General features: G+C 41.6%; 5 protein-coding genes and 1 long non-coding RNA gene across 13 annotated transcripts; 1 reads left to right on the top strand and 5 right to left on the bottom strand.

Annotated features, from left to right (window-relative positions):
- Window positions 1-76: 76 nt before the first annotated feature.
- LOC131135792 (mid1-interacting protein 1-B-like) lies at window positions 77-3,439 on the bottom strand. 2 transcript variants are annotated; one of them, XM_078795455.1, is made up of 2 exons: window positions 3,150-3,439; window positions 77-1,260 (listed from the first exon to the last, which is right to left on the bottom strand). In XM_078795455.1, exon 2 carries the CDS (start codon window positions 1,116-1,118, stop codon window positions 687-689), a length of 432 nt encoding a protein of 143 aa, XP_078651581.1. In that variant the 5' UTR covers window positions 1,119-1,260; window positions 3,150-3,439; the 3' UTR covers window positions 77-686. The 2 variants fall into 2 exon arrangements, with proteins under 2 accessions (XP_078651581.1, XP_057938068.2); XM_058082085.2 differs by lacking the exon at window positions 3,150-3,439 and adding an exon at window positions 2,653-3,069.
- On the top strand, window positions 2,479-6,299 carry LOC131135793 (uncharacterized). The gene is made up of 3 exons (XR_013629631.1): window positions 2,479-2,595; window positions 4,357-4,515; window positions 5,685-6,299. It is a non-coding gene; the product is annotated as an uncharacterized LOC131135793 (long non-coding RNA).
- Window positions 3,688-9,280, bottom strand: katnal1 (katanin p60 subunit A-like 1). 3 transcript variants are annotated; one of them, XM_058082080.2, is made up of 11 exons: window positions 8,870-9,026; window positions 8,596-8,769; window positions 8,365-8,528; window positions 7,750-7,915; window positions 7,554-7,663; window positions 7,366-7,471; window positions 6,123-6,281; window positions 5,904-6,030; window positions 5,693-5,827; window positions 4,586-4,712; window positions 3,688-4,510 (listed from the first exon to the last, which is right to left on the bottom strand). In XM_058082080.2, the coding sequence occupies exons 1-11, from the start codon at window positions 8,963-8,965 to the stop codon at window positions 4,312-4,314; spliced, it is 1,563 nt and encodes a 520-aa protein (XP_057938063.1). In that variant the 5' UTR covers window positions 8,966-9,026; the 3' UTR covers window positions 3,688-4,311. The 3 variants fall into 3 exon arrangements, with proteins under 3 accessions (XP_057938063.1, XP_057938064.1, XP_057938066.1); XM_058082081.2 differs by lacking the exon at window positions 8,870-9,026 and adding an exon at window positions 9,163-9,280 and having other exon boundaries at window positions 3,689-4,510; XM_058082083.2 differs by lacking the exon at window positions 8,870-9,026 and adding an exon at window positions 9,131-9,267 and having other exon boundaries at window positions 3,689-4,510.
- Window positions 9,281-10,093: 813 nt separating this feature from the next.
- On the bottom strand, window positions 10,094-14,205 carry LOC131136211 (ras-related protein Rab-33B). 2 transcript variants are annotated; one of them, XM_058082821.2, is made up of 2 exons: window positions 12,690-14,205; window positions 10,094-10,998 (listed from the first exon to the last, which is right to left on the bottom strand). In XM_058082821.2, exons 1-2 carry the CDS (start codon window positions 12,936-12,938, stop codon window positions 10,549-10,551), a joined length of 699 nt encoding a protein of 232 aa, XP_057938804.2. In that variant the 5' UTR covers window positions 12,939-14,205; the 3' UTR covers window positions 10,094-10,548. The 2 variants fall into 2 exon arrangements, with proteins under 2 accessions (XP_057938804.2, XP_057938805.2); XM_058082822.2 differs by having other exon boundaries at window positions 10,094-10,992.
- Window positions 14,206-14,228: 23 nt separating this feature from the next.
- Window positions 14,229-16,938, bottom strand: kbtbd7 (kelch repeat and BTB (POZ) domain containing 7). The gene has a single exon (XM_058082820.2). The coding sequence runs from the start codon at window positions 16,658-16,660 to the stop codon at window positions 14,771-14,773; it is 1,890 nt and encodes a 629-aa protein (XP_057938803.2). The 5' UTR covers window positions 16,661-16,938; the 3' UTR covers window positions 14,229-14,770.
- A 1,201-nt stretch (window positions 16,939-18,139) lies between these two features.
- On the bottom strand, window positions 18,140-27,792 carry slain1a (SLAIN motif family, member 1a). Of its 4 annotated transcripts, none has more exons than XM_078795192.1 (10): window positions 27,110-27,792; window positions 26,793-27,034; window positions 23,944-24,083; window positions 23,338-23,454; window positions 21,886-22,023; window positions 21,608-21,757; window positions 21,197-21,529; window positions 19,954-20,139; window positions 19,536-19,872; window positions 18,148-18,968 (listed from the first exon to the last, which is right to left on the bottom strand). In XM_078795192.1, the coding sequence occupies exons 1-10, from the start codon at window positions 27,260-27,262 to the stop codon at window positions 18,893-18,895; spliced, it is 1,872 nt and encodes a 623-aa protein (XP_078651318.1). In that variant the 5' UTR covers window positions 27,263-27,792; the 3' UTR covers window positions 18,148-18,892. The 4 variants fall into 4 exon arrangements, with proteins under 4 accessions (XP_057939128.2, XP_057939125.2, XP_078651318.1 ...); XM_058083144.2 differs by having other exon boundaries at window positions 18,149-18,968; window positions 26,793-27,037; XM_058083142.2 differs by having other exon boundaries at window positions 18,144-18,968; window positions 26,793-27,792.
- Window positions 27,793-27,848: the final 56 nt, after the last annotated feature.

Raw genomic sequence — 27,848 nt, 5'->3', positions numbered from 1 at the left:
GAATAAAGTCAACCATATTGTATTGAGCAGCCAGGACGAGGCATGTACGGGTTCCCAAACACTGTGTATCCATTAATCAAGGTAACGTTTATTCATAAAGAACATTTTAAAACAACCACTACTGCTCCAAAGTGCTGTACATGAGTGACAAAAAATACAAACAAAAACATAACAGGCTAAAATACAAAGTACATGAAAGTACAAAGAACAGACATTGATTTGAAAGTCTCGATTGAAGTAGCAGGTCTAAGATTCAGGGGAAGAGGGTTCCCGAGTTTGGGGTCTGCTACTGCAAATGCCATCACCTCTAGATGTGGGACACTGACAGAAGCTGATCATTTGACCTCAGGGCTGCCAATGAAGAGATTTCAAAACAAATAAGATCTTAAATTAAATTCTAAAAATAACAGGCAGTCAGTGCAAAGAGGCCAGTATTGGAGTGATGTGTTTGAGTCCTTCTGAAGCTGTGATCAGGTGAGCAAGTGGCGGGCTGTATGGCTTAACCTTCCACGGAGATCAGTGACTTCATTTCTCTTATATGAACATTTTAAATGTGTTCCCCCTTCATGTGTCAATGAGCGTAAAATGTGACCAATATGTGTGAGTTCCAAACATAGAAGACATCAGTGCAAGACATTTACGAGTGGACCAGTGGCAATGTAAAAACAAAAAAAGTCCTCATATCCTCATATGCCAATTCTCTGTTTGTAGCACCTTGTGAGAGAGTTTGCCTTCAACGTGAGCTTGGACAGCACCCCCTGCAGGCCAGCGAGGTGGTAAAGGAACTGCTTCTCCAAGTCGTCTTCATCCTCCTCAGATGAGGACAACAAGGAGGAGGATGATACGGTGCGCCTCAAGCCCTCCATTCGCCTCCGCTTTTCGCTGCTCACTCCCAACTCCATGTCCCAGCGGAGGGACTTGAGCAGCTGGTAGTGGCTGTACATGTTATCCACGTCTGACTTCATGTAGGCCATCTCCGTGTACTCATCCGTGGGGATGTCCCTCAGCAGGCTGGGAACCATGATGGTTTGGTCCATGTCGTTGACGGCACCGATGAAATGGTTCATGGAGCTGAGGAGGGAGTTTTTCTGTTTGGGTGCTTCGGTGAGTTGCATCATAATTTTGGACAGTCTTGGTTGTCCCTCTAGTTAAGAACAGCTTGTTCCTGCTGTGTGGAACCAGCTGATAAAAATGCTTTAAAAAAAAAAACCAAATTTTCCTTCAAGGTTTGAATCAAAGTTGTCCCTGGCCCCAAACGACCTGAAATAGTCCAGATAGAATGAATCATAAATTGATTTTATAAATATGAAGGTCAGTAATTTCCTTCGGCAAGAAAAAAAACAGACTACCAAAATGCTAAAATAACAAAAATTCACATCAAACGCAACAAGACATGTACTCGGGAAGGGGTGGGCAAACTTTATGAATTGTGGATCTATATAGGTGATCAACAAACAGAATGATATACTTGCTCACGGTGCAACAAAAAACAAAAACACATCCACAGCAAGCTTAAATCTACTACTTCTACATGGGTGATAAACAACAAATCGCGGCACAAAACATAACTTACAAATGTTATTTTGAAATGCCCACAAGTCATGCTGGGTAGTCTATTCAGCAGTAACAATGTGATCTATGAACATTAAAACATTGGATATCAAGAGTATCAAGTGTTACTTGCTCTTTGTTTACTTCTCTGTGACAAACATGGAAAAATGAGTACCACAAGCTCCCCAGCATACCTTGTGGAAGGAATATAGAGGTGTTTTTTGGCATGGGTATAGTTAACAGCAAAAGCAGGGGGAAGACCTGTTGTAACTAAATGAAATGCTATCTTGTACGCCTATGCTAGCCAAATAGGTTATGATTAGAAAAAAAGTTAGGTTACCTGTAAGCCTGCCATAATCAATAAATCAATGAACAAATAAACAAACTCGAAAATTTTGGCGGTCTCAATATGTTGACATGCATGTTTGTTTTCTGCCTCTCTCGCTCTACCAAACAGGCTGGATGACTCTGTGCATCTCACAACACCTGGGCATGTTGGTTCTATAGCAGAATGAACAAAGTGAATGAACCCTCCAGTCAGTCATTCAGTCTTATTGTCTCTCACAAGCTGTGTGTTGTGTTGTACGCAAGCAAATGCTTTTTTTGTGCCGATTGTGTATAAAACATGATCTGATGTCAATTTCAGCTTGTTTACACAACAGTCTGTTGATCAATTCATCCATTTTCTAGACATCGACATCATTATGGTCGCTGGTTGCATGCTGGAGCCTATTCCAGCTGACTTTAGGCGAGAGGCCGGGTACAAGCTGTACTGGTCAACATCAGTTTGGGATCAAGTATATATATAATTTCTGTTTCAGCTGCCGTGATTCCTTAAATATAACCCCTCATTGTACACCACACACATTTTGCTACATCCAAAACATGTACTTTGACCAAACTCCGACAAAACATTCCAGCTCATGTAAACAGCATATTGTATTTTTCTGCAGTGACACACAATGTGAACTTTCCGGGTTATTTCTCAATTTTGTGTCAAACCTCATAATTTAGTAGGGATGTCAATTGTCAAGCATGTTTAAGGTAAGTAAATATTCAAAATTACCACTAATATAATGTATAATGAGAGTAGCAACATACCTGCTAACCAAGGGTGACGGACAGAATCGTACCTTCACCCTGGTCAATCCAGGCTCGGTTGAGTCCAGTCGAAGATAACAGACTTGAAATTAAACTTGGGACCTTAACGGACGATTGCTTTATATAATGGATATTTATATACATTATCGTCACGTCTTGTTATAAAGCCAAGAACGTCACGTTTAATGCGGCAAGACGTTGTCATAGAGCGGATGATTCGGAGGGAGAATTCAAAGTAAGACTGAATGAATGAGTAGCTTCATTGTTGCGTTGCACGAACACACATAGAGATCGATTTATCCATAAAAATCACTTAAAATGGATGCAGTTGAAAATAAAATGGTAGCTATGTATGGATATGGCAGCACGTTACAATACACTATGAAATGTACAAGAATGTAACACTATCTTCCCTAGCTGATGCTCGTAGTTGGGATTTTACAATTTCAATTCATACAAAATGTCGGACATTTTTGTTGTCGAATGGATACACTTACCGGCAAAAGTTTACCCTGGAAGTCAAAGGAACTCGACAGGCTCCGAGTTCTCCTGCAGGGACGCCATTTTTTTTGAAAACTTGCTGTTAGTGGTTGTCGGAGTTTTATCCAGTTTAAGTCACAAAAATATCTAACTACACTCCCCTTGTATGTTTGTACACATTCAGACCTCTCAACTTTCCACACAGCCTACCCTGGAAATCAATAAAAAAAACAAACAGGCATTCTCCGAGGTCACCTACAGGAGCACCATTTTAGCTTTGATAGCTAGCCTGTTCTGCTGTTATGTTAGTTTTATGTGCTAGTGTTGTGTTTATGAGTTAGCTATGAACTCAAAACGGAGAAGAGAACTTTGTTTTTGTTTGTTCTGGACATGTTTCAATAGCCAAATAGGGGTTATGTTAAGATAAAGAACAGCAAATCAGTTCAATGAAGATTTTCTTATCTGTGAGAATTGATAGCCAGCTCAAAAGCAGTGCAACAAAAACAGAATTGGAGTCATTTCTTCTGTTGTAGGAGATCTAGAAAACACAAGCAAACACTTTTAAAGCTCTTATATTCATAGACGGTGGACATTCTCCATGATTCATTCATTATTTTTTTACCGATTATCCTCACGAGGGTCGCAGGGAGTGCTGGAGCCTATCCCAGCTGTCTTCGGCGAGAGGCGGGACTGGTCCATTCGCCATGATTACATCATGGAATAGAATGTCGTTTCATTGAGCAAATGAGGCAAAAAGTGCATTGCTAGGCGGCAACCAGCAGAGGTGCTGTTGATTCAGGTTGAACTACTACATAACATAGCAACAGCCACACTATGGAAACTAACAAACAGCAGTTTTCTCTGCTCATTGTGATGTTGGCATGACAACAGGAGTTCAGAACATTCTAACAAACATTCCAAGAAATACAGTTAGAATTAATCAATTGATTGTGCAACCTATCAAGGAAACATAATCAAATGTCTATTGTTGGTATCCAACACATGATAAGTTACACCACTGTTCAATCACTGTTAATTTTTTTAAAATGTATTTTTGATATATTTTTTTAATAAATGGTTTGAGATGTAAACACGGTTACTGTCAGCCAGTTAGAAATAGAAGACATCATTAAGATGAAGACTCAGGAGGACATGGGAATTAGAGTTCTTCTCCTTTCACTACCCCGAACCAAACTCCGACATCCAGGCTTTGTATCTTTCCAGGTCTGCGGCGGAGACGGATTTAGAAATCTTCTTGAGCGTCAGGGTGAAGTCCTCCATCTTCACCGGCATCTGCAGCTCTTCCTTGGACAGCGCTCGGATCTCCTCAGGGCTCAGGCCTTGAATGCGCCGACGCATAGCCATCATGGATGCGTCCCTGAAGTAAACATGACAAGAAATGTCTTAACCTACCATTAATCTGTGCTTTCTTAAAAAAACAAAAAACACACACCTGCAGACATTGGTGATGTCTGCCCCAGAGTAGCCCTCGGTTTTCTCAGCAATGTGGTCCAAGTCAACGTCGGCAGCCAACTCCACCTCCCGCAAGTTGATCTTCAGAAGCTCAGCACGACCCACAGCTAAACACAGAAAACATATAATGGTAAACATACAATATGGTGAAAAAAATGAGTACTGTGTTGCCTTTGCCATTATTTCTGACAAAATCCATAAATTTGGAAGAATCATGACCAAATTTGGTACACAGACTGAAGAACTGAAAAAAGAATATTTTTTTCACGACTGTAGCTAGTTTGACCTGAATTAGGACTTCATTCATTTTCTACCGCTTTTTCCTCACGAGGGTCGCGGAGGTTGCTGGAGCCTAGCCCAGCTGTCTTCGGGCGAGAGGGGGGGTACACCCTGGACTGGTCGCCAGCCAATCACAGGGCACATATAGACAAACAACCATTCACACTCACATTCATACCTATGGACAATTTGGAGTCACCAATTAACCTAGCATGTTTTTGGAATGTGGGAGGAACCGGAGTACCCGGAGAAAACCCACGCATGCACGGGGAGAACATGCAAACTCCACACAGAGATGGCCGAGGGTGGAATTGAACTCGGGTCTCCTAGCTGTGAGGTCTGCGTGCTAACCACTCGTCCACCGTGCCACCTAAATTAGGATTTCCATTCTATAAAAGATAGACATGATAAAGCTAATCATGATGCACTCACTCAGTGATAGACAGTGATGATCATGATGGACAATTATAGGAATATTACAAATATTATCAATCACAATGTTTAAGTTCATATGTAGTTACGACTGAATGAACACATTTGTGCAGTACAGTATTCGTTTTGGGGGTTGCTGTAGGACTGGTTGAGGACTAACATTTCCATGTTACAATGGAAGGTAAAAAATCAATTGTGTCACTTGTTTTCAGGAATATGAGAACGCAACACTTTTTGTCGTTTTATTCGCTATATATATATGTTATATTCTTAACAAACCAAACTACAGTACTTTCATTTGGAACTAACTTTGTAACTGTATTACTCTAACTTTCCACTGTATTCAGCTTTAAATGTGTCCAAGTAAGGACGTCACCTGTTGGGAGAGGGATGTAGATCCGCTTCTCCAAGCGCCGCCGCAGTGCTTCATCAATGTCCCAGGGGAAGTTTGTAGCGGCAAGCACCATCACCATCTTTGAAGGGTCATCGTTGTCCTGGGCACCACCCACACCTGCAGAAGAAGAAAAACATCAGAACCCATAATAAGTCATGGAATGAAAAGATAACATAATGGTTCTCTTGCATACCATCCATTTGAATCAGAAGCTCAGATTTGACCCTGCGGCTCGCTTCGTGTTCATTCGACGTTCCTCTCCGACTGCAGATAGAGTCGATCTCATCTATAAAGATGGTGGTGGGCGCATAGAAGCGTGCCTGTATAAATAACACACTTTTAATGACATTACAGTTTATCAGTTGTGTTTTATCACATTTGAAACCTATGCATAATAATTCATATTAATTACCATTTCAAAGAGCAAGCGCACCAGTTTCTCGGACTCGCCCCGGTATTTGGATGTGAGTGTGGAGGAAGACATGTTAAAGAATGTCGTCCCACATTCTGTCGCCACGGCTTTGGCTAACATGGTCTTTCCTGTACCTGGGGGGCCCACCATTAACACACCCTGTGATGAAAGAAAGTGATTTTTTAAAATATCTAAATATTTATTTCAAAAATATCTAGTATGAAGGTAAGTTGAATATTTAGGAGAATAACATTTGTATATTTTGAGAAAAACAATTTTGAAATAAATGTTTTTTTTAGAGAAAAAAATATTATGAATTATTATTCATTCATTTTCTAACACTTATCCTCATGAGGGTCGCCTGGTCGCCAGCCAATCACAGGGCACATATAGACAAACAACCATTCACACTCACATGTCCATATGGACAATTTGGAGTCACCAATTAACCTAGCATGTTTTTGGAATGTGGAAGGAAACCCACGCATGCACGGGGAGAACATGCAAACTCCACACAGAGGTGGCTGAAGGTGGGATTGAACCCGGCTCTCCTAGCTGTGAGGTCTGCACGCTAACCACTCAACCGCCGTGCAGCCTAAATTATTATTATCCATCTATCTATTATTATTACTATTATTATAAATATTATAAATACGGATATAATGTAATATCATAGTATTAGATTTTTTGGGGGGAAAATTTGTTTAAGAAAAATGTATTATTTTGTATAAAAAAAATTAAAACAATTGTAATATTATATATAATTATATATATTATATTATATATAATATTGGCCTGCAGCAGACTGTAGAAGTAAAATTACACACAAAAAATGCAGAACATTTAATTTATTCCCATTTATTTCATTTTGTTTCTTTTGTCGTAATGTGTTGAAAAAATATGATTTTATTCTGGGTTTTTTTTCAATTTCCATATGACCCTCGGCCATCTCTGTGTGGAGTTTGTGGGTGAGAGGCGGTGTACCTCGCCTCTCGCCTCTGAGGATAAGCAGTAGAAAATAAATTAATTCATGAATTTCAATATGATTTTCTCACAAATATACAACTTTTTACCCTGAAAATACTACTGATAATTGGTTTCTATAAATACAAGGGGTCACTGTAAAAGCCAACTGTCTATAAAAGTGCATATGGGCCACACATAATGAACATAATACTGTAAGTAAGTGGCTATGTCGTCAAGTTAAGTCAAATCAACACTGACGTGTGTATATAATGTGTACCTTCCAGGGCCGTCGAATCCCCTTGAAGAAGTCAGGCATCCACATGGGCAGCACCACAGCTTCTCTCAGCAGCTTCTTGGCATCTTCCAGATCAGCGATGTCATTCCTTGCCAAGGAATTCCATCAGCAAGGCAAGTAAAAACACTGCGTGCGTGTGTGTGTGTATGTGTGTGTGTGTGCTGTCATACCAGTGTACGTTCAAGTTGCGGGACACAATGTCTCGCTCTAGTGACTCCACTAGGTCGCTGTCATGTCCCCCGCCATCGAACTTTTTATGGTCTTTTTCACCCTTCTTTCCCTAATGAAGAAAAAAACAAATCTGTGTTTATTGTATCATATTTCCAATAGTTTTCATACCGATACTATTCATTACATAAAACTGACCTCATCATGAGATTTTGTGCTGCGAGTGTCTCTGATTCCCGGCCTGTCTCCTTTAGACTTTGCCTGGCCACGGCTTTCCTGACTGTCCCCTCTGTGCTGCAGACCAGGTGAGTCTTTCTTCTGTTGCTTCACTCCGCTGTTGGGACGTTTCCCTACAATAGGATTCCTCAAGAGACCACACATACTGTATTAACCGGAATCAAACCATACACCATTGACAGAATGTTGATCACAAGTTAAAACTACAGCCTAGTCTTGTGATGATGCCTTTAGTCTAGTCAACTGGTCTGTTGTTCCCTTGTTATAGGAGTCATTAGATTGCAAAAGTCTTGGGACACCACATTTTAAATGATATATAATGATATATAATATGTTTTTTTGTTGTTTTTTTAATTTGTAATTGGTCTGCTTCAACAATATTTACTTTGTATGTTATAAATGGAAGAAAAAGCATAATGACACACTAAATGGCTACACTAAAGTTAATCACAACTACTTGTGATCTATTGTATCCATTGTAAGGCACAACGTCTATTAGAATAGAGGCCACAGTATAAGATTATTAAAACATTGTCAAAGCCAAATGGTGGCCTTTGTTTCATTGCTGCTACTCACTTGTGTTCCGCGGGCGTAGGGGGCGGCCATGCTGCTGGATCCTCTGCACTACTCCCTCCAGACTGAGGGACTGGTACTGTTACAGGTTTTTCTGACTTGAAGGCTTCAAGTAGTCCTATGATGCTTTTAATCTGCTCCCACTCCTCAGTCAGCTCCTGTCTCACCTGAAGACAAATGTCCAAAAATGATGAGCTCATATTCAGCATTGACAGAAAGAAGCAAAGCACCAACCTGCTGCCATCTGACTTTAAGTGCCGGGTCTCTGAGGGTCTGGCAGTGTTTGTGGATCTGCTGGAGTACACCCTGGTAGTAGACTGTGGAGGAGTCGTAGTTGCCCAGCAAAGCGTACTCACGACCCTTTTTGGCGTTGTCATATATCTCGGATAGATTCATGGTGCATGACAGCTGTGTGATAAAACACAAGACACTTCATTAGGTACACCTACACTATGTCATAAGATTCCATATAAAGAGAATCTGCTTTAACACGGCTAATGATGCTCACTTTTATTATTATTGTACTAAGGGTGGAGGACTGCAAAGTTGTGCCCCGCTCATGAAGCCAAATAAGGTACCACACGAATGCACCTGTTAGCCCCATCCATGTATGCTAATGTAGCTAGCTGCTGTTGCTATTGGCATCGATAGCGTCTAGGCCTACGAACAAAACAAGCCGACTGGTGAATAATAACGAAAACGCCCATAAAGCCACTCCCTCATATCGTCTGTAAAAATGAACAAAGACAAGAACTAGACGTGTAATTACCGTTTCTGACTAAATGAAAATAGTCGTCATACCGGCGTGAAAAAGCATTTGTGGTCTCTTTTTGAATCCCACTCAATGGAGTGTTACCATGGCCGCACAGAGACGCTTCGTCAGGAATACAGATGGCTCCAGTCGTGTGTTGCCTTCAGGAGCTTTTACTAAACGTTGGTCAATATGGCGATCCTCGTCGATAGTCACAGATGTTACTATTAAAAGTGTCAAAAATAGCAACTTCGATGGATGTTTCATGTGTGCGTTTCTTATTTTTTTCTGGTGCAATTATTGTGTTAAAATACATACATGATAAGGATAATCCGTGTTTGACCTCGTTCTCATGTTAAACTCCGAGGTTATTTGAACATAGCAATAGTAATTCCAGCATTGGCCACTGTGGGGCACTATTCGCTTACTCAAGTAAAATGTTTTTTTTAATGGTATATAATATTATGCATTGGAAACAATATAAAATTGTAATATAAATATGTTTAAATAAAAATCAAATATTTTATTTTATGATTTCTGTTCTTTCATAGTTAGAAGATGCAGAAGGGTTTTTCTGTCAGTGGGATTTTCTGTGTATGAAAATTAGTATGTACTGAATCATGATTGATTCTAAAATAATTTTTTGAAAAATATTGGGGCTTGAAAAGCAGCAAAGTAAAAAAACATATATATGTGGAAAAATATATACAATGTGAGTTGCAAATTAGGTTCAAGAAACAACTATCCATCCATTATTTTCTATTCCGCTTAACCTCACTAGGGTCGCAGGGTATGCTGTAACCTATCCCAGCTGTCTTCGGACAAGAGGCAGCGTACACCCTGGACTGGTCGCCTGCCAGTCACAGGGAAACGTAAGTATTAAGCACTGATAAAGTCATTTAACAGCAAAACAACATCAACAACAACAACAAAAAACAGCCCAAATCTTCTGGATCAAACCACTTTATTTAGCTAGCCATGTATATGCAAGACAAGAACCACTTGCACAGAAAATCCACATCATGTCACTTTGTGGCATTTGATGAATTTCAAAGTGGTCTGCAGAGAAATGTCTGTAATTCAAGGTTATTGTTTTTTTTGTCAATTAATCACAGTGAGTAATTGACAAATATAGCTGTTTGGATGAAACATGTATATTGATGGAAATTACATTGAAAAACGTAAAAAAAAATTTAACGATTTGCAGTATACCTTTATGTCTGCGAGTTAGTGTCTGCGTATCAGATCTTTACATAAAAAATAAAGTGCACCCAACAGTATATATTTTTTGACAAAATATCTAAAAACATACTGTATATTTGCTACACTTGTATATGTGGGCATGCATTTCAATTGAAATATAGTGCAAACTTGCCAGCCTGTGCCTAACAGCAGACTGATTAAGGTATATAATATTGTTGTGGAGGCGGGGCTTATCAGCATTGACAAGTTCCCGCCTCCTGCTTTTTGGGCCTCCACCGATACCTGATGTCACCCTCAGCAGTGGGCTGCTTCAGTCTTAGAGGTTTGTGGCTCTTCAGTCTGTAGGCCAAAGTCAGGAAAATGGCATCCACATTTTCCTCCTCGGTGGGGTCCTTGGCAGAGGTCTCAAACAGGGGCATGTTGTGTGTGTCCGCAAGGCACTGGGCCGCCGATGTGGGAACCTCACGGCGGTCCCTCAGGTCGCATTTGTTCCCCACCACTACGCGGGGCACCAGGGGCCCCACAGAGTGACGCCCACACTCCTCGATCCACTCAGGGAGGCTCTGGAAGGTGACCAGACTGGTTACGTCATACACGAAGATGACGGCGTGGGTGCTGCGATAGTAGTGGTCCACCATGCTCTTCCGGAAACGCTCTTGGCCCGCCGTGTCCCATATCTGCAACTGGCCCCAAAGAAACAAATATTAAAACCTAATGTGGGAACAGTATTAACAATGTAATATTGTGTAACTGAAGAAAGACATTCCAACCAGTGCTACTTGTCTTGTCTCTTTTTGCCTAAAGGGGCGTAAGTGTTATTTAGTCCAGTTAGAGGTTCTCAACTGCTTTGACTGCGGGATCCAGCATCACCCGTTTATGACATCCAGTGTCCCAAATCACAGAAATGTTTCAACTGAAACTTCTTAAATATCTTGTAGGCTTGTTTGTAACAATTATGCAGCTTATTTGAACAAAAACTGTGGGTAAAGTTTCTCAATATATAGTATACCCGAGGAGTTGTTGTTTTGTCTTATGTAAGATTCTGTGATTATATGTGTGGAAAAAAATCACTTATTGAATTGGTAACTGTTATGGCGTGGAGAAGGGGTAGGATTTAATAAGCTTTGCTTCTTCCTGCTCCTTTTCAGACATGTGTAGTAATGAGGTGTTATGTGTGTGTATGTATGTATGTATATGTGTCTATATATATATATATATATATAAATAGATATTGTAAGTGTGTTGTATTGTAAGTGTATATGTGAGAAACAATAATGTAACATAGTATGCATGTCTGAAATAAATTAAGAAGAAGAAGAAGCTAGTATTAAAGGGGTTGTCTTTTGAAAAATGGCTGGGATTAAATGAGAAAAGACATGACATGTCTGACACTTGAGACTCGGCTTAGACCAGGGGTCTCAAACACGCGACCCGCGGGCCACACTAGTTTGAGGCCCCCGCCTTGATATGAAAGTTTAATGTTAGTGCGGCCCGTGCAAGTTTGATATGGATGCTGTATGGTATCATGTACCCAGAAAAAATTATTACGTTTGATTAATGTTCATGTTAAAGGTTAAATAACTGTTAATAGTTATCCTCCCTATCCGTGTGGAAGTGGTAAGTTTTTGGCTTTTTAAGTTTAAAGTAAATAACTTGGAGGCTACCGTTTAGGTCGCTAGCTCTCTAGTTTGCGAGTTAGCATGTGTCTCAAGACCCTGCAGTTGCGCAATATGTTGAAAATAAAGAGTATAAATGTGACTATAGTCGTGTTTTGTCATGTCTACAGGGCTCTAATAATGTTTTGTCATGTCTACAGGGCTCTAATAATGCTTTGTTAATTTTAATCTGAAAAAAAAAATTTGTCTACCCACCAACTATATGTGGTTTCTTAAGTTTTTATTATTTGCCGTTTTATTATTCTATTTATTTATTACTGATTGATTGATTGACCCCACAAGGAATTGCGACTTGACTTGGACTTGTGACCAAAGACTTGAGGTATGACTTGGACTTGCAAAAAAATATCTGTTAACATCTCTGTAAACACTCCCCCCCCCCCCCCCCCCCCAAAAAAAAATGAAATTCACTAAAAAAATAATAAATTGCTTCCCCATATAAATAGTCAGTGCCCCATTTTCTATGTCGCTTGTCCACTTGAGTCTTCACTTGGTATGCTGGAGCCTATCCTAGCTGACTTTGGGCGAGAGGTGGGGTACACCCTGTACTTTTCGCTCGTCAATCTGCAAGTCAAAATGTTTGTTTTGTCGCCATTGTAATAGCCCTCATACCCCCCTCTCAATCTTAACCAGGTTTCCACGCTTTTATTACATATTTCATACGTGTGCGTTTTTGTGTGCTAGCATGGCTGTCTCACCTTGATGACCTCCCCGTCGAGCTCGAGCGTCTTCTCCCTGAAGTCAACGCCAATGGTCGCCTCAGGGTTCTTCAGAAAAGAACCGCCACAGAACCTGTAAGTCAGACACGTCTTCCCCACGCTGGTGTCTCCGATGACTATGATTTTGAACACACGACAGTTACGGTCATTGTATGACGACGACAGCTCCACGGAGTCGACAAAAACGGTGTCAAAGTCCTCACTGCCGGCTTTGTGTTCTATTGCCATCGCTCATCTTCTCGCTCCTGTGTGTGTGAAGCCGATGCAGCTGAACTGACTGGGGAGGAAATATCGCGAGAACTAACGAGAACGGAGATAGAAAATGAAACGTCAACAACTCTCTATCCTTGGGACTGCATGGTTTATTTGAGAGGTACAATAAAAATTATTTTGTTTCGCAAACACACACACGAGAAATATGTATTAAAATTGCATCATTATACCATAAAGTCATAAATCTAACAATAACAACACAATTGTTACAGGGAAGTGAATGGGTGGAGACTCTACTGTAGTTTTCGGCAACAACTACATCATTAAGACAGGATCAATAACTTGTTGTCAGCTAATAACTTTTAAGAAAATGTAAACGAAATAATTTAACTAAATCTTGAGGGTGTCAATGTCAAATAAATGAAAACAAAAACACTGATATAAAGCCTTATACGTAACAAAAACACTGATAAAAATCCACATACATCATTCATTTAATTTAAGGTAAGGATACCCTGAGTCAGCATAATACACTCACTGGCCACAATATTAGGTACACATACACTGCTTAATGAAATGCAATACAACAATGTGGGGTTTCACTTCATAATACCAAGAGCTGTTCCCGAGCTAAATATGGCTCTTTGCAGGGGGTTGGGCATGTACCTAATATTTTGGCCCGGTGAGCACAGCGCATGATGGCTACAATTCAAACACAACACGCATGTGCATCAGAAAATATTTCACACTTTTAAGAAATTGGCCAAAGAAAGTGCAAAAAACAGATGGCAGCAATCATCACCTGTCTGTCTCTGTCACTTTTGTGCCCAGGCTGCTACCTGAAGAAACATCTTAAAAAGCTATGTGCTCCCTTTGCAGGCCTTATAAAATACAACCCAGCTTCCTTTTTGCCGTCATTGCAACCACTTTGTCCAAAAATTGTCTTTGAAATCCAAAAGGAAAGCATTGTTATTGTCTCCATTTGGGGGTGTCTGTGTTTCACATTAGAAGTCTCCTTAAATGAGGTCTAATGTGTGGACGTCGTCTCTACTCGGGTTTCAGCCCTTTATGAACCCACCAGCTGTTTCTCTGACACAGGCTGAAAATCAAGCTCGGAGAGACTGTGGCTTTAACGTCTTGTTTGGGTGTGTGAATGCTGCTTTCAATACGAGACATTTGTATGCAAAATCCAATCCAAAAACATAAAAAGCTACTACAGTTGAACCACTAAATTCGTCTTCGCAGCGATATTTTCATCCCTAAAAATTCTGACATGCACCATGTGAGGATTTGTGGAGGAATTGTGGAGTAATTGCGCATGCATTTCCCTTTTTCTTTGGCTTTTTGACGAGAGGAAAGAGAAGAACATAGACAGCATGTTATGTTATGGACAAACCATGTTATTGATTTTGTTTTTTTTAGGCCTTCAAGATTTGTCTTTTGTGTACATGAACAAAACATGGCATCAAATCAACACAATGACATCAAAAGGTTGACGTATGGAAGTTTTTACTACCAAGCTTCATGACCATTCTGCAAGATTAGGAACAGCAGCCCAAAAACTGTAAACTTAAGACTCCATAGGAAGACTCATGGTCCTTACATGGCCCACTAGGAGATTTTATCCAGCTTGGCTTGCTAATCTTAAAAGAACAAATACAATCTGAGAAGAACTGTAATTTAACAAGCTCCTCAAAACATTTAACTGAGCCAAAGTCAGCTGGGGTAGGCTCCAGCTCACCATGAACACAATAAGCGCTAAAGAATACCAGCTGTGTTCAGCTTGTGCTTCTGCATGGGGGACCAGTAACCCCTGTCAAAGTCTTTAGAATCGATCCAAGCCTCCACTACCAGTTCTCGTCCGAGAACGAACTGGAGCTGCCCGAGTCAGAATCTGCGTCCGTCAAGCCGTCCAAGTCCCAGTCGGCACTGGAACCGCTGTCGTCATCCTCCTCCATGGAGAAACTGTGCGCCGAACCGAGACACGCCGGGTAGACTCGAGTGGAAACGCACACAGGCCCCAGCGTGGACACGTAGACAGCCATGACGGTCTTCCAGCTCTCCTGCACCAGGTCGTACTCGTGCATGAGGACACGGTTCTTGTTGTGCTGCAGGAGCGTTTGTGTGAGAAGGAGGAGCTTGCCACCGTGCTGGATCACCTGATAATTAAGGGCGCGGCTGTCGATGGGGATGTCGCCCAGCCGCCGCCACTCCCCCCTAGCCGGGCTGTAGGCCTTCACTACGGGGATATCGCACACGCAGATGATCTGGTCCTGGTACACGCACGCTTTGTGCAGCTTGTCCCGCCGCAGCGAACCACAGTGGCGCCAGCGGTTGCGGCGAGGGTCGTAGCACAGCATGCGCCTCTTGTTGACCACGTACAGGTGGTCGTTCAACGCCACCACTTGCATTTTACCTAACGAATGAGGCAAAGGCGCCACAAAGGTCCACTGGTTTCTCTGGACGCTATAGCACTCTACTTCCTTCAGCCGGGCATCCGTGACTGGGTTCCTCCCTCCGAGGAGGTAAACATGACCATTGAGGTACCCCATCCCCGAGTGGATCCTCCCTAGCGGCCTCTCTGCTAGCTCCTTCCAGGTGTTGAGCACCGGGTTGTACTGCCAGAAGTGTTTAGACAGGTGGGATGCCAGATAGAGGTTGTTTTCTGGAGTGGAACATGCGATGAGGGACTCCATGGTGGAGTGTTTGTAATCCTGGCTGCTGAGGTCCACAAGAGGAGGAGAGATGAAGTAGAGATCCTCAGAGTACGGGTCGCAGCATATAATGTGGTCGTTGGGTAAACCAAAGAAGAGGATCATTTCCTTGGCGCTGACACCTATCCTGTGTTTGGGGACATCCAGGGACGCAGACAAGGCACAGCAGCCGGCCCCGGCAGGCCCGTTGAAGAACGACTCCAAGTACTTCTCGATGAAAGGGCTCGCCACCAGCCCTTCGAGGTAGCGCTTGTCCTTGTCAGTGAACAGGTTCCAGCGTACGCATCTCAGCGCCTGCAAGGCATCTTCCTTCTTCTGGGGAGCGTTGACCTCGATCCACTGAAGCGCAGCCGAGCACACCTTCCGCTCAGAGTCCACGTCTAGCGTGTCCAAGGAGAGAAGCTCCTTAAGCTGGACAAGATCTAGCTCGCACAGCTCCCCTCCACCACACAGCTGGCCAAAGTTCATAGCGATGAAGGCCTGAGCGCTAGCTTTCAACTCTGGGTTGTCGTAGGTGTCCGCAAATTTTAGTACTCCTACGCAGTTGGAGAGGTCAAGTCGGCGGGTCATGAAGCTGGAGCAAGCGTCCTTGATGTACTCCAACTGCAGCATGTTGGCAGCGGCGTACAACCTCTGCACGTTGGCCTCCGTGATGGTCACCGTTCCTGTGTAGCAGTAGTCCACGATGACTGACATGGACTCAACGTCCACCCCACGGATAACGACCTTCTCCTGGACACTCTCATTCATGCCACCGGTGAACATGCTCTTGAAGTAAGGGCTGGCGGCGGCGAGGACGTTGCGACTGCACAGGAACAGCTCCATGGAGCTGTCACCCTGTGGCCTCTCATCATAACCACCACCACCAGGCTCCAGGGGCTCTCCAGCGGGGTCAACCTCGATGGTGACGTCCGAGAGAAGACGACTATCATACAATGCCTTCAACTCCCTCATCAGACCCCCGGCGTGATTGACGTCCTCCAACACCTCGGGGCCATTGAAGCAACCCAAAAAGGAAGCCATTTTTGGGGTCTATTTTTGCGAAATTATGTCGCGGTAGGTCTCAGATAAAAAGCCGCCTCACGCTCCACCCGTTCCGCCAACCAACAAGAACACATCCGCTCCGGAGAAGATGTCAAAGTTATGTTTTAAAATACATTACCAGTGACCTGTCACCTCTCGCTTGAGATCTGCGTACCTCAAAGCCTGTTTTAAGCCGCGGAATCACCATAATGTCCACTTTAGGTCCGCCATTAATGCGTCGTTCGATGCGTAACGCTTAATGCTTCGAGACAAATAGACAGTTCTAGCCGGGGGTCGAATAAACATTTGAGTATCAAAATAAAATCTGTATGTATTTATATATGTTTGTTTGTTAAACATAGTGCTATCCCGTAGCACAAATAAAAGTTGTACACATTTTAAACAAACCTAATTACCTTTTAAACACCATATTTCATACTTGACCAGGATCTGGAAATGTTATTCTCTTATTGTGAAGTCCGTACACAAAACTTCCGTTCTCCGCCACAAACTTGGCACGTCAGAGAGAAAGTACGAGTGTGATTGGCTGTCATAACTGGGTCAATTTCTCATGGAAAGCTGCTGAAAAGCCATGTTGTTTAATAATGTTTAAAAACGAGTGTTTAACTCCAGCAAAAAAAATATTCAATATTTCCCTCCACATATTTGTATAAAAACAAGGTTAAACAACTCAAAGACGTCAATGAAATATTGTCTTTTAAATAGTTAGTAATCTAATTAATATTTAAATGTAATGTAGATATGGGAAACTCTATAACTTTTATTTGTTCCATATGCATATAAGTCCAATTGAATAAATTATAAAATATTAATATATAATAATCGTCTTAAAATGTCCATTTGTTCCACTGTAAAAAAAAAAGTGAATTTATTTAGTGCACCACATGCCATATTTTTTGTTATTTTGCAGTAAGGCAATCCTGTTGCTGGATGGTCTTGTGGACGGGGATAAGGAAGAAGAAGGCAGAGGGCAGTTCCACTCTGTGGCTCAACTTCTGGCGAGTGGAGACAACGCAGCCTCTCAGACAGGTCCCGTCTGCCCATGACATTTCATACATTTTTCGGCAAGTGTTGCCATATATTGTGATATTGTGAAAAGGAGGTGAAGAAGCGTGTGCAGGCAGGATGGAACGGGTGGAGAAAAGTGTCAGGCTTGATGTGTGATAGAAGAGTTTCAACTAAAATGAAAGGAAATGTATACAAATCTGTGGTGAGACCAGCCATGTTGTTTGGTCTAGAGACAGTGCCACTGAGGAAAAGACAGGACACAGAATTGGAGGTAGCAGAAATGAGGATGTTGAGGTTCACATTGGGAGTGACCAGGATGGATAGGATCAGGAAGGAGTACATCAGAGGGACATTACATGTTAGAGACCTTGGAGATAAAGTCAAAGAGGCCAGGCTGAGATGGTTCTGTCATGTCCAGAGGAGAGATAGTGAATATATTGGTAGAACGAGGCTGCGTTTAGAACTGCCAGGTAGGAGGTGTAGAATATTATATTTTCAAAACTTTTTTAATTTGACTTTAAAAATTCCTATGGTACATAAAACTCGGCAGAGTTGATGTGCAATATCATTGCAGCAGTCACATTAATCAAAGTATTACTTTACTAAAAAGCACTCAAAAACAAAACTTAATAAAAACACACACCAAAAAAAACTAACATCACACGTTAAAGAATTGCGATAATTTAAGCAACCCTCCAAAAAAAGATTTCTCATAATTGCGATAAAAGTGCTGCAGGTGCGGCCAGTACATAGAAGCGGATATGAAATATGACACAGTACTTCCAAACAGGCACACGATGGAACAAAAACTGATTTTTCATCATCATATTTTACACCACAGTGAGAAAAGTTTGCAAAGTGAGCCATGTGAGATATATATAAAAAAAGCATATTATAGAAAAAGCGTGATGTTTTCAGTTTGCAGAGAAACCACGACAAGAAAAGAGTTGACATTTAAGTAAGTAATTAGCTGAATATTGCAAGTAACGTATGAGAGCCAGCCTCATACAGCTCTTTACTTCATTCAGAAGAAGAGTTAAAAAAAACAAAAAACAAAACACTTAACAGTCTCTCTTGGGTAGCAGCTCATGACTGCCTCCTCTGGACAGATGCTGTTACTGCAGTGATGCAGCATGACCCTGTTTGTCATAATAATCATTATTAATAATCGTATTATTACCATACATCTGGAATTATTGGGAGTTAATAGCAGCCGTCTTTCCAGCTGGCATCCCTCAGGGTGGTCAGGGAAGCCAGGCTCTTTGGCGGAGTCAGCATACTGCGAGGCAAGTAAGGAGAATAATGGTAATGGTTTTATTTCATTTGAACATGCATCAGATTACAATTGAATGCATCACATAATCAGTTCACAGTTCCACATGTCCAAAAGGAGTAGGAAGAAGCAAAGCTTATTAAATCCTACCCCTCCATCTGGTACTTTTACAATCAGTAACTGTTACATTTGTTCACTTCCTGCTTTCCATAATACAGTTTAAGTTTTTTTGGGTTTTTTTTTTCATTTTTAAATTTTTTGTCCCGTACCGAAGTACGAGGTGATATGACCATACAATGACATTATTCTATATTTGAAATTCTGTTACAATGAATAACAACACATAACATAACATGTTATATACATTTCATTGTCAAGGCACTAAAATAAACTGAATTCATAATAAATAATATAAATAAAATATTCCATTGTAATGGAAAACGGTTGTACAAATATAAATCACAAGGTACTGCAAGTCTTTACTGGTCGCATCACTTATTAGTAGTTTTTAATGACCTTGGTTTGACATGTTAAAGTGACTAACTAGTGGATATATACTGTATTTGTTCTTACCTGCGTGTTGGTTGGGAGATCTTGCTCGAGCGTGTAACTCCGCTGATGCCCACAAAAGAGGCTGGACGGGGCAGCGAGCTGCGGGGAAAAGCAGACTGGCCGGGTGTGGTGGTGGCGGTCTTTACAGGCAGCGGTACTGAACTTCCGGCGGGCTTGAGGGTCTGAGGCAGGGCAGTGCTGCTGGGGATGGAGTGCAGGCTGGTAGAGGTGGACAAGGAGGCGGGCCCCTGCAGGACGGTGGGGCTCACGTAGGCCGTGGCTTTAAAGAGTTGGCGAGGGGCGGCGGGGAAGTTGCCCACACTCTGGACGCGTTGACTCAGCTGGCCTGGAGGCGGAACTGGAGCACATAGAGAGGACGACACATTTACACGGACATCTTGCAGAACTCCAAAACGCAAAAACAAGAACATCTTCTTACTGGACGACTGGAGACGTGCAAGGCCGCTGGACGAGTCAAAGCTCTGGCTGCTTCGGAGGGACGACATCGTTGGGAGAGAGGAGGGGCCGTGGGAGGGTGGGACCATGGAAGAGGGGGCCAAGCAGGGAACACTGGGCATGCTTGGAGCTCGGATCAGGTTGGGCATGCTTCTCCGGAGTTTCATATCTATCCAACAAAAATATCAAACCCTAGTAGTCTGAAATTAGAGTATTTGATAAGACAAAAAAATCTTAACTCCACTGAATAATATAAGCGAAGATAATTGATCGGATTAACTCAGCAATTATTAAGTAAAAGTAGGATTGGTAAGGATAAATTAAAAATATTAGGATCTCAACTCCACTATAATTAGCTAAGCTACAGCAAGTTCTGCTAAAGTAAGATAAAATATGTTAGGACACTCAAAACAATATAAAAATATGCTAAAATAAAATAAGCCGTGCTAGGTAATTGTAAACAAAGTTCAGCTAAATTAAGCTAAAGTAAGATATGATAGGATATAAAATATAACGTTAAGCTAAGTTAAGCTAAGTTAAGCTAAGCTAAAGCTCAAATTAGTAAGGTAATAAAGTCCCAGTTAGGACAAGTGGCATAGAAAATGAATGAATAATATAAACAAGTTATGCTCGGATACTCAAAACAAAGTTGAGCTAAGCTAAGCTAAGTGAAAATGAGCTACATTAAAAAAAGACATGCTAGGATACTGGAAAAGTCGAGCTAAGCTAAGCTAATATTAGCTATGCTGAAATAAGACATGTTAAAATACGATACATTTAACTAACTTAAATGAGCTAAGCTAATAATTTGCATGTGGTAAAATAACATTCAAGCTAAAGATGCTAAAATACACAATAGAAAGCTCAATTAAACATAAAATACGCTAAGATAAGATAGACCTAGATGCAAATAAGCTAAGCTAAGCAACAATTAACTAAGACACCATAACACAGCCAGGCTGAAATAAATTATGCTGAGATATAGAAACAAAGCTAAGAAAGGATAAAAATAAGACAAAATAAGAATCTAAGAAATCTATATATGATAAGCTAAAACAACACAGCGCTGGGCTAAACTAAGCTAATGTAGACTATGCTATGAAAAGCTAAGCTAGGCAGCCATCTTATTGTTATTTATTGCGACTTTGAGACATATACTGCATATATAACCCCCTGACTGGTCTTGGTAAGTATTACCTTAATTAATAGTATATATATAGTTGTACCTGTGCTATTTCTGTAGTGAGTGTCTGTGCCCAGACCCGAGGTCCCTGCATTGTAGGGAACGAGTGCAGCCAGTGAGAAGGTTGAGGCGTTGGAGCTTCGTCTGCAGTCTCTGAAGCTGGAGAAGGTGTGTGAGTGAGGTAGACCCCCTCCACTGCGCTGCATGGATCCCGTACGGAACAGTCGAGGCTGCGGTGGAGGCAGCTGGTCGTAGCCCTCGTCTTCCTCATCATCCTCCTCCAAGTCCACCTCGCTGCGTCTCAGAGAGTTCAAGGAGAAGCTGGAGCAGCGACGACTGGCCGTGGCCGAGGTGGACGCGTAGTCCTGACGCAGACCTACATATGTAGCAGGTGGATAGAGGTTCTTAAGACGTTTATGGAGATGAAGTAGAAGATCTGGACCAGGCAACTCACTCTCCTCCTGAAGTCGAGCCATGACCTCCACGTCTGTCATATCCTGCAGTTTGTAGCCCATGGAAATGGAGTCGTCCTCCAGCTCGGAGATGCCCGCCTCGCTGTCTACGGAAGACTGGGGGCTGATGGCCGCACGTTGCCGACTCACATCTAAAACACAAACATACAAGGTGAGTATATGATTCATGTGGGTATGCAAAAACTAATCATGATTTTAATAGTTCATAAGAAATTATTACTCTTAAAAATCAATACTCTATGTAATAAGAATGCCTTACTGTGCAGGGCAGAGTTTGACAGGAAGGTGGGGGCTCTGTCACTGAGGCTGCAGCTGGTCCTGAGAGGGAGGGTGGACTGGACGAAAGGAGGCCCGGGTGATGAGGATGGAGATGCTGCTATCGGCGCTGATGACAGAGCTTGGATGTAGGGAGAGGATGGAAAAAAAAAGCAGGCTTTAATCCCGGTGGAATAACATGCAAATCCATTACTGGCATGGAACCAGGAGTTCACAACATTCAGAGATAGATACCTGGAAATAACTCATTGATTCATTGGTAATTACCTTTTCCTTCTGTCAATCAAAAAAAGTTGTCAAATGCCCATAAAAAACATATCCAGGCTTCCTTTAGCGTAGCATAAATTAGCTTAGCAGATTTTAAAAGTTTTTTTTTTGTTTTTCTCAAGCTGCTGTACCTATCTTGGAGTCATTGTATGTCCAATGTTTGATGCTAAAATCTATTTTTAACATAATTAAGGTTAGCTTAACAAGTTAAAAAAAAACCACATTTTCTTCATTTTTCCAAAGCTGCTGTGCCTTCTGCCTTGGCTTGTTTCACTAAACTAAACTAAACTAAACTAAACTAAACTAAACTAAACTAAACTAAACTAAACTAAACTAAACTAAACTAAACTAAACTAAACTAAACTAAACTAAACTAAACTAAACTAAACTAAACTAAACTAAACTAAACTAAACTAAACTAAACTAAACTAAAGCTAAAGCTAAAGCAAAGCAAAGCAAAGCAAAGCAAAGCAAAGCAAAGCAAAGCATAAAGTAAAGTAAAGTAAAGTAAAGTAAAGTAAAGTAAAGTAAAGTAAAGTAAAGTAAAGTAAAGTAAAGTAAAGTAAAGTAAAGTAAAGTAAAGTAAAGTAAAGTAAAGTAAAGTAAAGTAAAGTAAAGTAAAGTAAAGTAAAGTAAAGTAAAGTAAAGTAAAGTAAAGTAAAGTAAAGTAAAGTAAAGTAAAGTAAAGTAAAGTAAAGTAAAGTAAAGTAAAGTAAAGTAAAGTAAAGCAACGCAACGCAACGCAACGCTAAGCTAACCTACTAACATCACATCCATTTTGCCTTTACCACAGCTAAAGTTAGCTTAGTAAGTTTTAAAAAACATTTTCTTCATTTTCTCAAGCTGCTGCACCTTCCTTATGTCCCATGGGAATTCAGAAACTGATACTTAACTGCTAAGAAAAACAAATCTAAATGGCTAAAAACCTATCCATTTTGCCTGAAATGTAGCTCAAATTAGCTTAGCAGAGCAGGTTTAAAAATAATTATTCTTTGTTTTTTTCAAGCTGCTGCACCTTCCCTTATGAACACTGGGCATCTCGTAGTAACTAATACTAAACTACACTACTATTATACTATCCTATTCATTTTGTCTGCAACATATCTGACGTTAGCTAAGCAGGTTTTTAAAACCAAAGTATATTATTTATGTGTCGCCATTACGTTACCTGTGGACTCGGTTAGCACAGCAGGTTTAGTGTAAGGCTGGACCGGGCAGCTGAGGGTGGACAGCCCGTCTATACAGCTGTAAGGACGGACGGAAGACGTTCCTCGCCACCGCTTGGCTAAAACACACAGAAAAATAGCGTCGGGTTGGCAAATTGATTATATTGTAAGCCGGTCAAGTATTAATCTGCCGCCGACATTGCACTATTGATGTTGTACATGTCCACATGAGTTAGATTAACGACAACAGATTATTGGACTAAACTACAGATTTTTTTGGGATAAGCAGGGATTGCACATGTAGGTTACGTCCCGCTCTCCAAATCAGAAGTAAACAGACCCAACTTTACATTTAGGCTGTTTTATCTTTTATATAATGCAGACATTTTATTACCCCCATCAAAGGCTACAAGCTCATATTTGTTTTTATTCTAGACATGAACTCCATAATTGATATGCATTTTTACGATACATTATGTTCTATATATTTTTTGTAGCACGTGGAGACATGTAGAGCAACATGTGTCCCAGCTTAGCGTCACATGTCCACAGCCAGAGAAGGACAGATGTCCACATGTTGTAGGATGTTAATCCTTGTTGCAGTTTACCTTGGTCCAATCTGTGGCACAGCGTCATCCTGGCCAGCTCCACTTCTGGTCCCGGGTGGTCCAGGACCTGCCTGCACCACTGTAGAGGGCTGAGGCCGCTGTCGCTGCCCTGCAGCTTGGCTCTGGGACTTACGTAGAGCCTGAGACACACACCGGGACACGTTTATAAGGGACGCGTTAACACTGCTGTTTTTATTGCCATAGCAACCATTGCCTGAAAACATTTTCTAGCAACACCTTCATACCCACGCATACAGCTAAGACATATAAAACCTTGGTATGCTTATTTGGGGTAAGGTAGAGCAGATTAATGTAGAAGACAAAGGAGTTTTTCTACTCAATTTCAGTCAGGCATTTACTCAAGAGGAGGCCATCGAGTGTTTATTTCTGTTAGCGGTAAAGCATTGCATTTGTATAAACATGTTTTTAATAATATCGCATTTTCTTATAGTGAGAGGCTGGCATTTATTTACTTAACTGCAGAGACTACCAGGCGTCTACTGGGGTAAGGTGTTCATTTGTATGGATTTTCATAATAACACAGCCATTATATTTCCTCTTCCTTTCCTTTAGTCTTTTTCCTTAGTCAACTGCAGAGAGTACTGGGCATATATTAGAGGAAAGGTGTTTATCACACGTGCAGCCTTACAGATGCCATTACAGTGTACTGTAATAAATACATTACGGTAAAGATGTTATTTTTCCTAAGGGAAAAATAAGGAGGATTTTGAGGTATTTCTGTTAGCGGTAAAGCATTGCATTTGTATAAACATGTTTTTAATAATATTGCATTTTCTCATAGTGAGAGGGTGGCATTTATTTACTTAACTGCAGAGACGACCAGGCATCTATTGGGGTAAGGTGTTCATTTGTATGAGTTTTCACAATAATACAGCCATTATATTACCTCTTCCTTTCCTTTCGTCTTTTTCCTTAGTTAACTGCAGAGAGTACTGTATTAGTACTATATTAGGGGAAAGGTGTTTATTACACGTGCAGCCTTACAGATGTCATATCTGCAGTGTACTGTAATAAATACATTATGGTAAAGATGTTATTTTTCCTAAAGGAAAAATAAGGAGGATTTTGAGGTATTAAGTAGTTCTGTAGTAAAACTACATACCTGGCATCTATTAGACTGGAGGTGGCGATTTGAGGAAATAAGGAAGCTCAGTGGAAACTATGGCAACACTACAAATATGCTTAGCACCACATGAGACATCTCAACTGGAGTCTGACCCCTTATTTAGCAACTAGGTCACAGTTAGATGTCTACTCTGGGTCGATGGCTTGTCTCGACTCAATGGGAGAATGGCGATGACATAAAAAAAAAAAAACATCTCAATGTTGTATCCGATCATGGCTGCATTCATCCGTGTGCTCCACTTTCCACATCATCACATCATCACACAAGCAGCAGTCATCCCAGATATGAAGCGGTGAACACTGACCTGCTTGGGAATACAGTACATTTCCTCTCCATGATGTCACCATGCACAGCCTACTCTGTATTGGTTCTTTATTATTCTATTTTAGAGGCATTTGGGAGTTTATTTTGCCTTATTATAAGCATTCATTCATTCATTTTGTACCGCTTATCCTCACAAGGGTCGCGGGTATGCTGGAGCCTATACCAGCTGTCTTCGAGTGAGAGGTGGGGTACAACCTGGACTGGTCTCCAGCCATTCACAGGGCACATATAGACAAACAACCATTCACACTCACATTCATACCTATGGACAATTTGGAGTCGCCAATTAACCTAGCATGTTTTTGGAATGTGGGAGGAAACCGGAGTACCCGGAGAAAACCCACGCATGCAGGGGGAGAACATGCAAACTCCACACAGAGATGGCCGAGGGTGGAATTGAACTCGGGTCGCCTGTGTGGTAACCACTCGTTCCTTATTATAAGCATTCTTATAAAATTAGAATTTTTTTGTAAATGTGCATTGCGGCCCGCATCAGATTCTCTTGCGGGACATACATGGCCCATGTGCCGCAGGTTGCCCACCCATGAATTACACACACAAAAGCTTATTTTGTTACATGCAGTCTTTTTTTTCCTTCTTTCCATCCATCCATTTTCTATGCCGCTTATCACAAGGGTCACAGGGGTATGCTGGAGCCTATCCCAACTGTCTTGGGGCGAGAGGCGGGGTACACCCTGGACTGGTCACCAGCCAATCACAGGGCACATATAGACAAACAACCATTCACACTCACATTCATACCTATGGACAATTTGGAGTTGCCAATTAACCTAGCATGTTTTTGGAATGTGGGAGGAAACCGGAGTACCCGGAAAAAAACCCACACATGCAGGGGGAGAACATGCAAACTCCACACAGAGATACACGACAGAGATTCAAACCCAGATCTTCCACATCTCTTGACTGTGTGGCCAACATGCTAACCACTACATAAACTGATCATGTGTTTTTTTTTTTTTTTTACAGAAATTGATCGGTGCCAATCAATTAGAGCATCCATATAGTTTTAATAACCATGCTTGTGTGTATTTTAATTACATTTTTACAAGTTTTTCACTATTAGCATTAGCACCTACTGTAATCAGAGTAGTACCAAATATGATTCCTTGCACTACAAAAGGCTAAAAAAAAAAAGTCACCAAGCACTAAATTAAAGCTTTACACAGGACATTTTTAATCATTTAGTGCTTACTCATGCAGAGTTTAACACCATTTGTGGGCCTAATTTGATCGATGGAATCCTTTTGTTGCACTCTGATGCTAAATTGTTGCATCTGGCCTACAAAGCATTGCTTCGGGTTTAAACGCATGCATGCAAAGTAGAGTAGATATGGTTAGAAGATAAAGTTAATATTACCAGCTATCGGGCTGTGTTGCAGGGAGCACGGTGCTAAGATCCAGTATGTCAACCTCATCCAGAACCGTCGTGTTTCCATCCTTCTGCTCATCTTCCACTTCCTCCTCGGCTGCATCAGGAGACGACGACGACGAGCTCGGCTGAAAATAAGCGAAAGGCTCCCGGGCGCACGGCTCACACTTGACCGAGAAATGGTCCCTAGCTGCGGGTAGATAAGCAACCAGCGAGCCTGCTGGTTGCTGCTGCTGCGGAGGAGGAGGAGGAGGAGTAAGAGGAGTATGGTGGTGATGATGGGAGGCGATGGGACAATTGTTTACCGCGTTGGCCCTCGTCCTCAGCTGCTCGTTCTGCTTCTCCAGCTTGCGGACCAGCTCTTGGAGCTTCAGCACCTCCAACTCGGCGCTGGCCAGCTTATTGTTGCCGTTGACGTCCGCCATCACGGGGGGGGACAGCAGCACCTCGGCTTCCATTTGCAGCCGCCAAGCACATGGAGCAAGGCGGTGTTGGGGGAGAAAGAGGCTCGGCCTGGATGCTCCTTCTTGCACGGACTGGATTCTGTTTTAATTCCGAGGAGGCTGCAACGACATGCAAGACACGCATGCACGCTCACGCACACACTCTGCTGATGCTGATGCTGGCATGATTTCCACGCTGCCTTCTGATTGGTCAACAGCTTCCACATGTCCAGGAAGTTGTTTTTAGTACACTGTGTGGGCATTTTCAAGGGGAGTCACACACTCATATGATCTGAGACATTATATGATTCTACAGTTCCTGTGTGTAAGGGATATGGTGTTTATTAGAGGGCAGGTCTTTATTTACACAAATGCATTTTTTTTTATAATAACACTTCATAGTATAGTAGGCAAAGATGTTTACTCATCTCCAGAGTGTACTAGGTGTCTATTTGGGGTAAGGTCTTTTTTTGCACAATGCATTTTATTTCCTCATATTTCCTCATAATGTGTTGAGTCACGTGACCAGTCCAGGGTGTAACCAGGGTATACTGACTACCCCTAGTAGACACCCAGTACTCTCTGTAGTTGAGTAACTAAA

Source organism: Doryrhamphus excisus, linkage group LG12 (assembly GCF_037039965.1).
Source record: "Doryrhamphus excisus strain RoL-2023G ecotype Guam linkage group LG12, RoL_Dexc_Guam_v1.1, whole genome shotgun sequence".
In the NCBI taxonomy this organism is placed as follows: domain Eukaryota; kingdom Metazoa; phylum Chordata; class Actinopteri; order Syngnathiformes; family Syngnathidae; genus Doryrhamphus; species Doryrhamphus excisus.
The sequence above is the reverse complement of the archived record's forward strand: the minus strand, read 5'-3'. Positions and strand labels throughout refer to the sequence as shown.

Coding starts and splice junctions, on each gene's coding strand:
- LOC131135792 (XM_078795455.1), bottom strand. CDS start 1,118: ATGATGCAACTCACCGAAGCACCCAAACAGAAAAACTCCCTCCTCAGC.
- katnal1 (XM_058082080.2), bottom strand. CDS start 8,965: ATGGGGCTAACAGGTGCATTCGTGTGGTACCTTATTTGGCTTCATGAG. Junction 8,529..8,595: donor TTAAAGTCAGATGGCAGCAG/GTTGGTGCTTTG, acceptor ATTTGTCTTCAG/GTGAGACAGGAGCTGACTGA. Junction 7,916..8,364: donor CCTACGCCCGCGGAACACAA/GTGAGTAGCAGC, acceptor TGGTCTCTTGAG/GAATCCTATTGTAGGGAAAC.
- LOC131136211 (XM_058082821.2), bottom strand. CDS start 12,938: ATGGCAATAGAACACAAAGCCGGCAGTGAGGACTTTGACACCGTTTTT. Junction 10,999..12,689: donor TCGACGGGGAGGTCATCAAG/GTGAGACAGCCA, acceptor CTTTGGGGCCAG/TTGCAGATATGGGACACGGC.
- kbtbd7 (XM_058082820.2), bottom strand. CDS start 16,660: ATGGCTTCCTTTTTGGGTTGCTTCAATGGCCCCGAGGTGTTGGAGGAC.
- slain1a (XM_058083142.2), bottom strand. CDS start 27,262: ATGGAAGCCGAGGTGCTGCTGTCCCCCCCCGTGATGGCGGACGTCAAC. Junction 23,455..23,943: donor GTGCCACAGATTGGACCAAG/GTAAACTGCAAC, acceptor TGTGTGTTTTAG/CCAAGCGGTGGCGAGGAACG. Junction 21,530..21,607: donor GGCTCGACTTCAGGAGGAGA/GTGAGTTGCCTG, acceptor CTACATATGTAG/GTCTGCGTCAGGACTACGCG.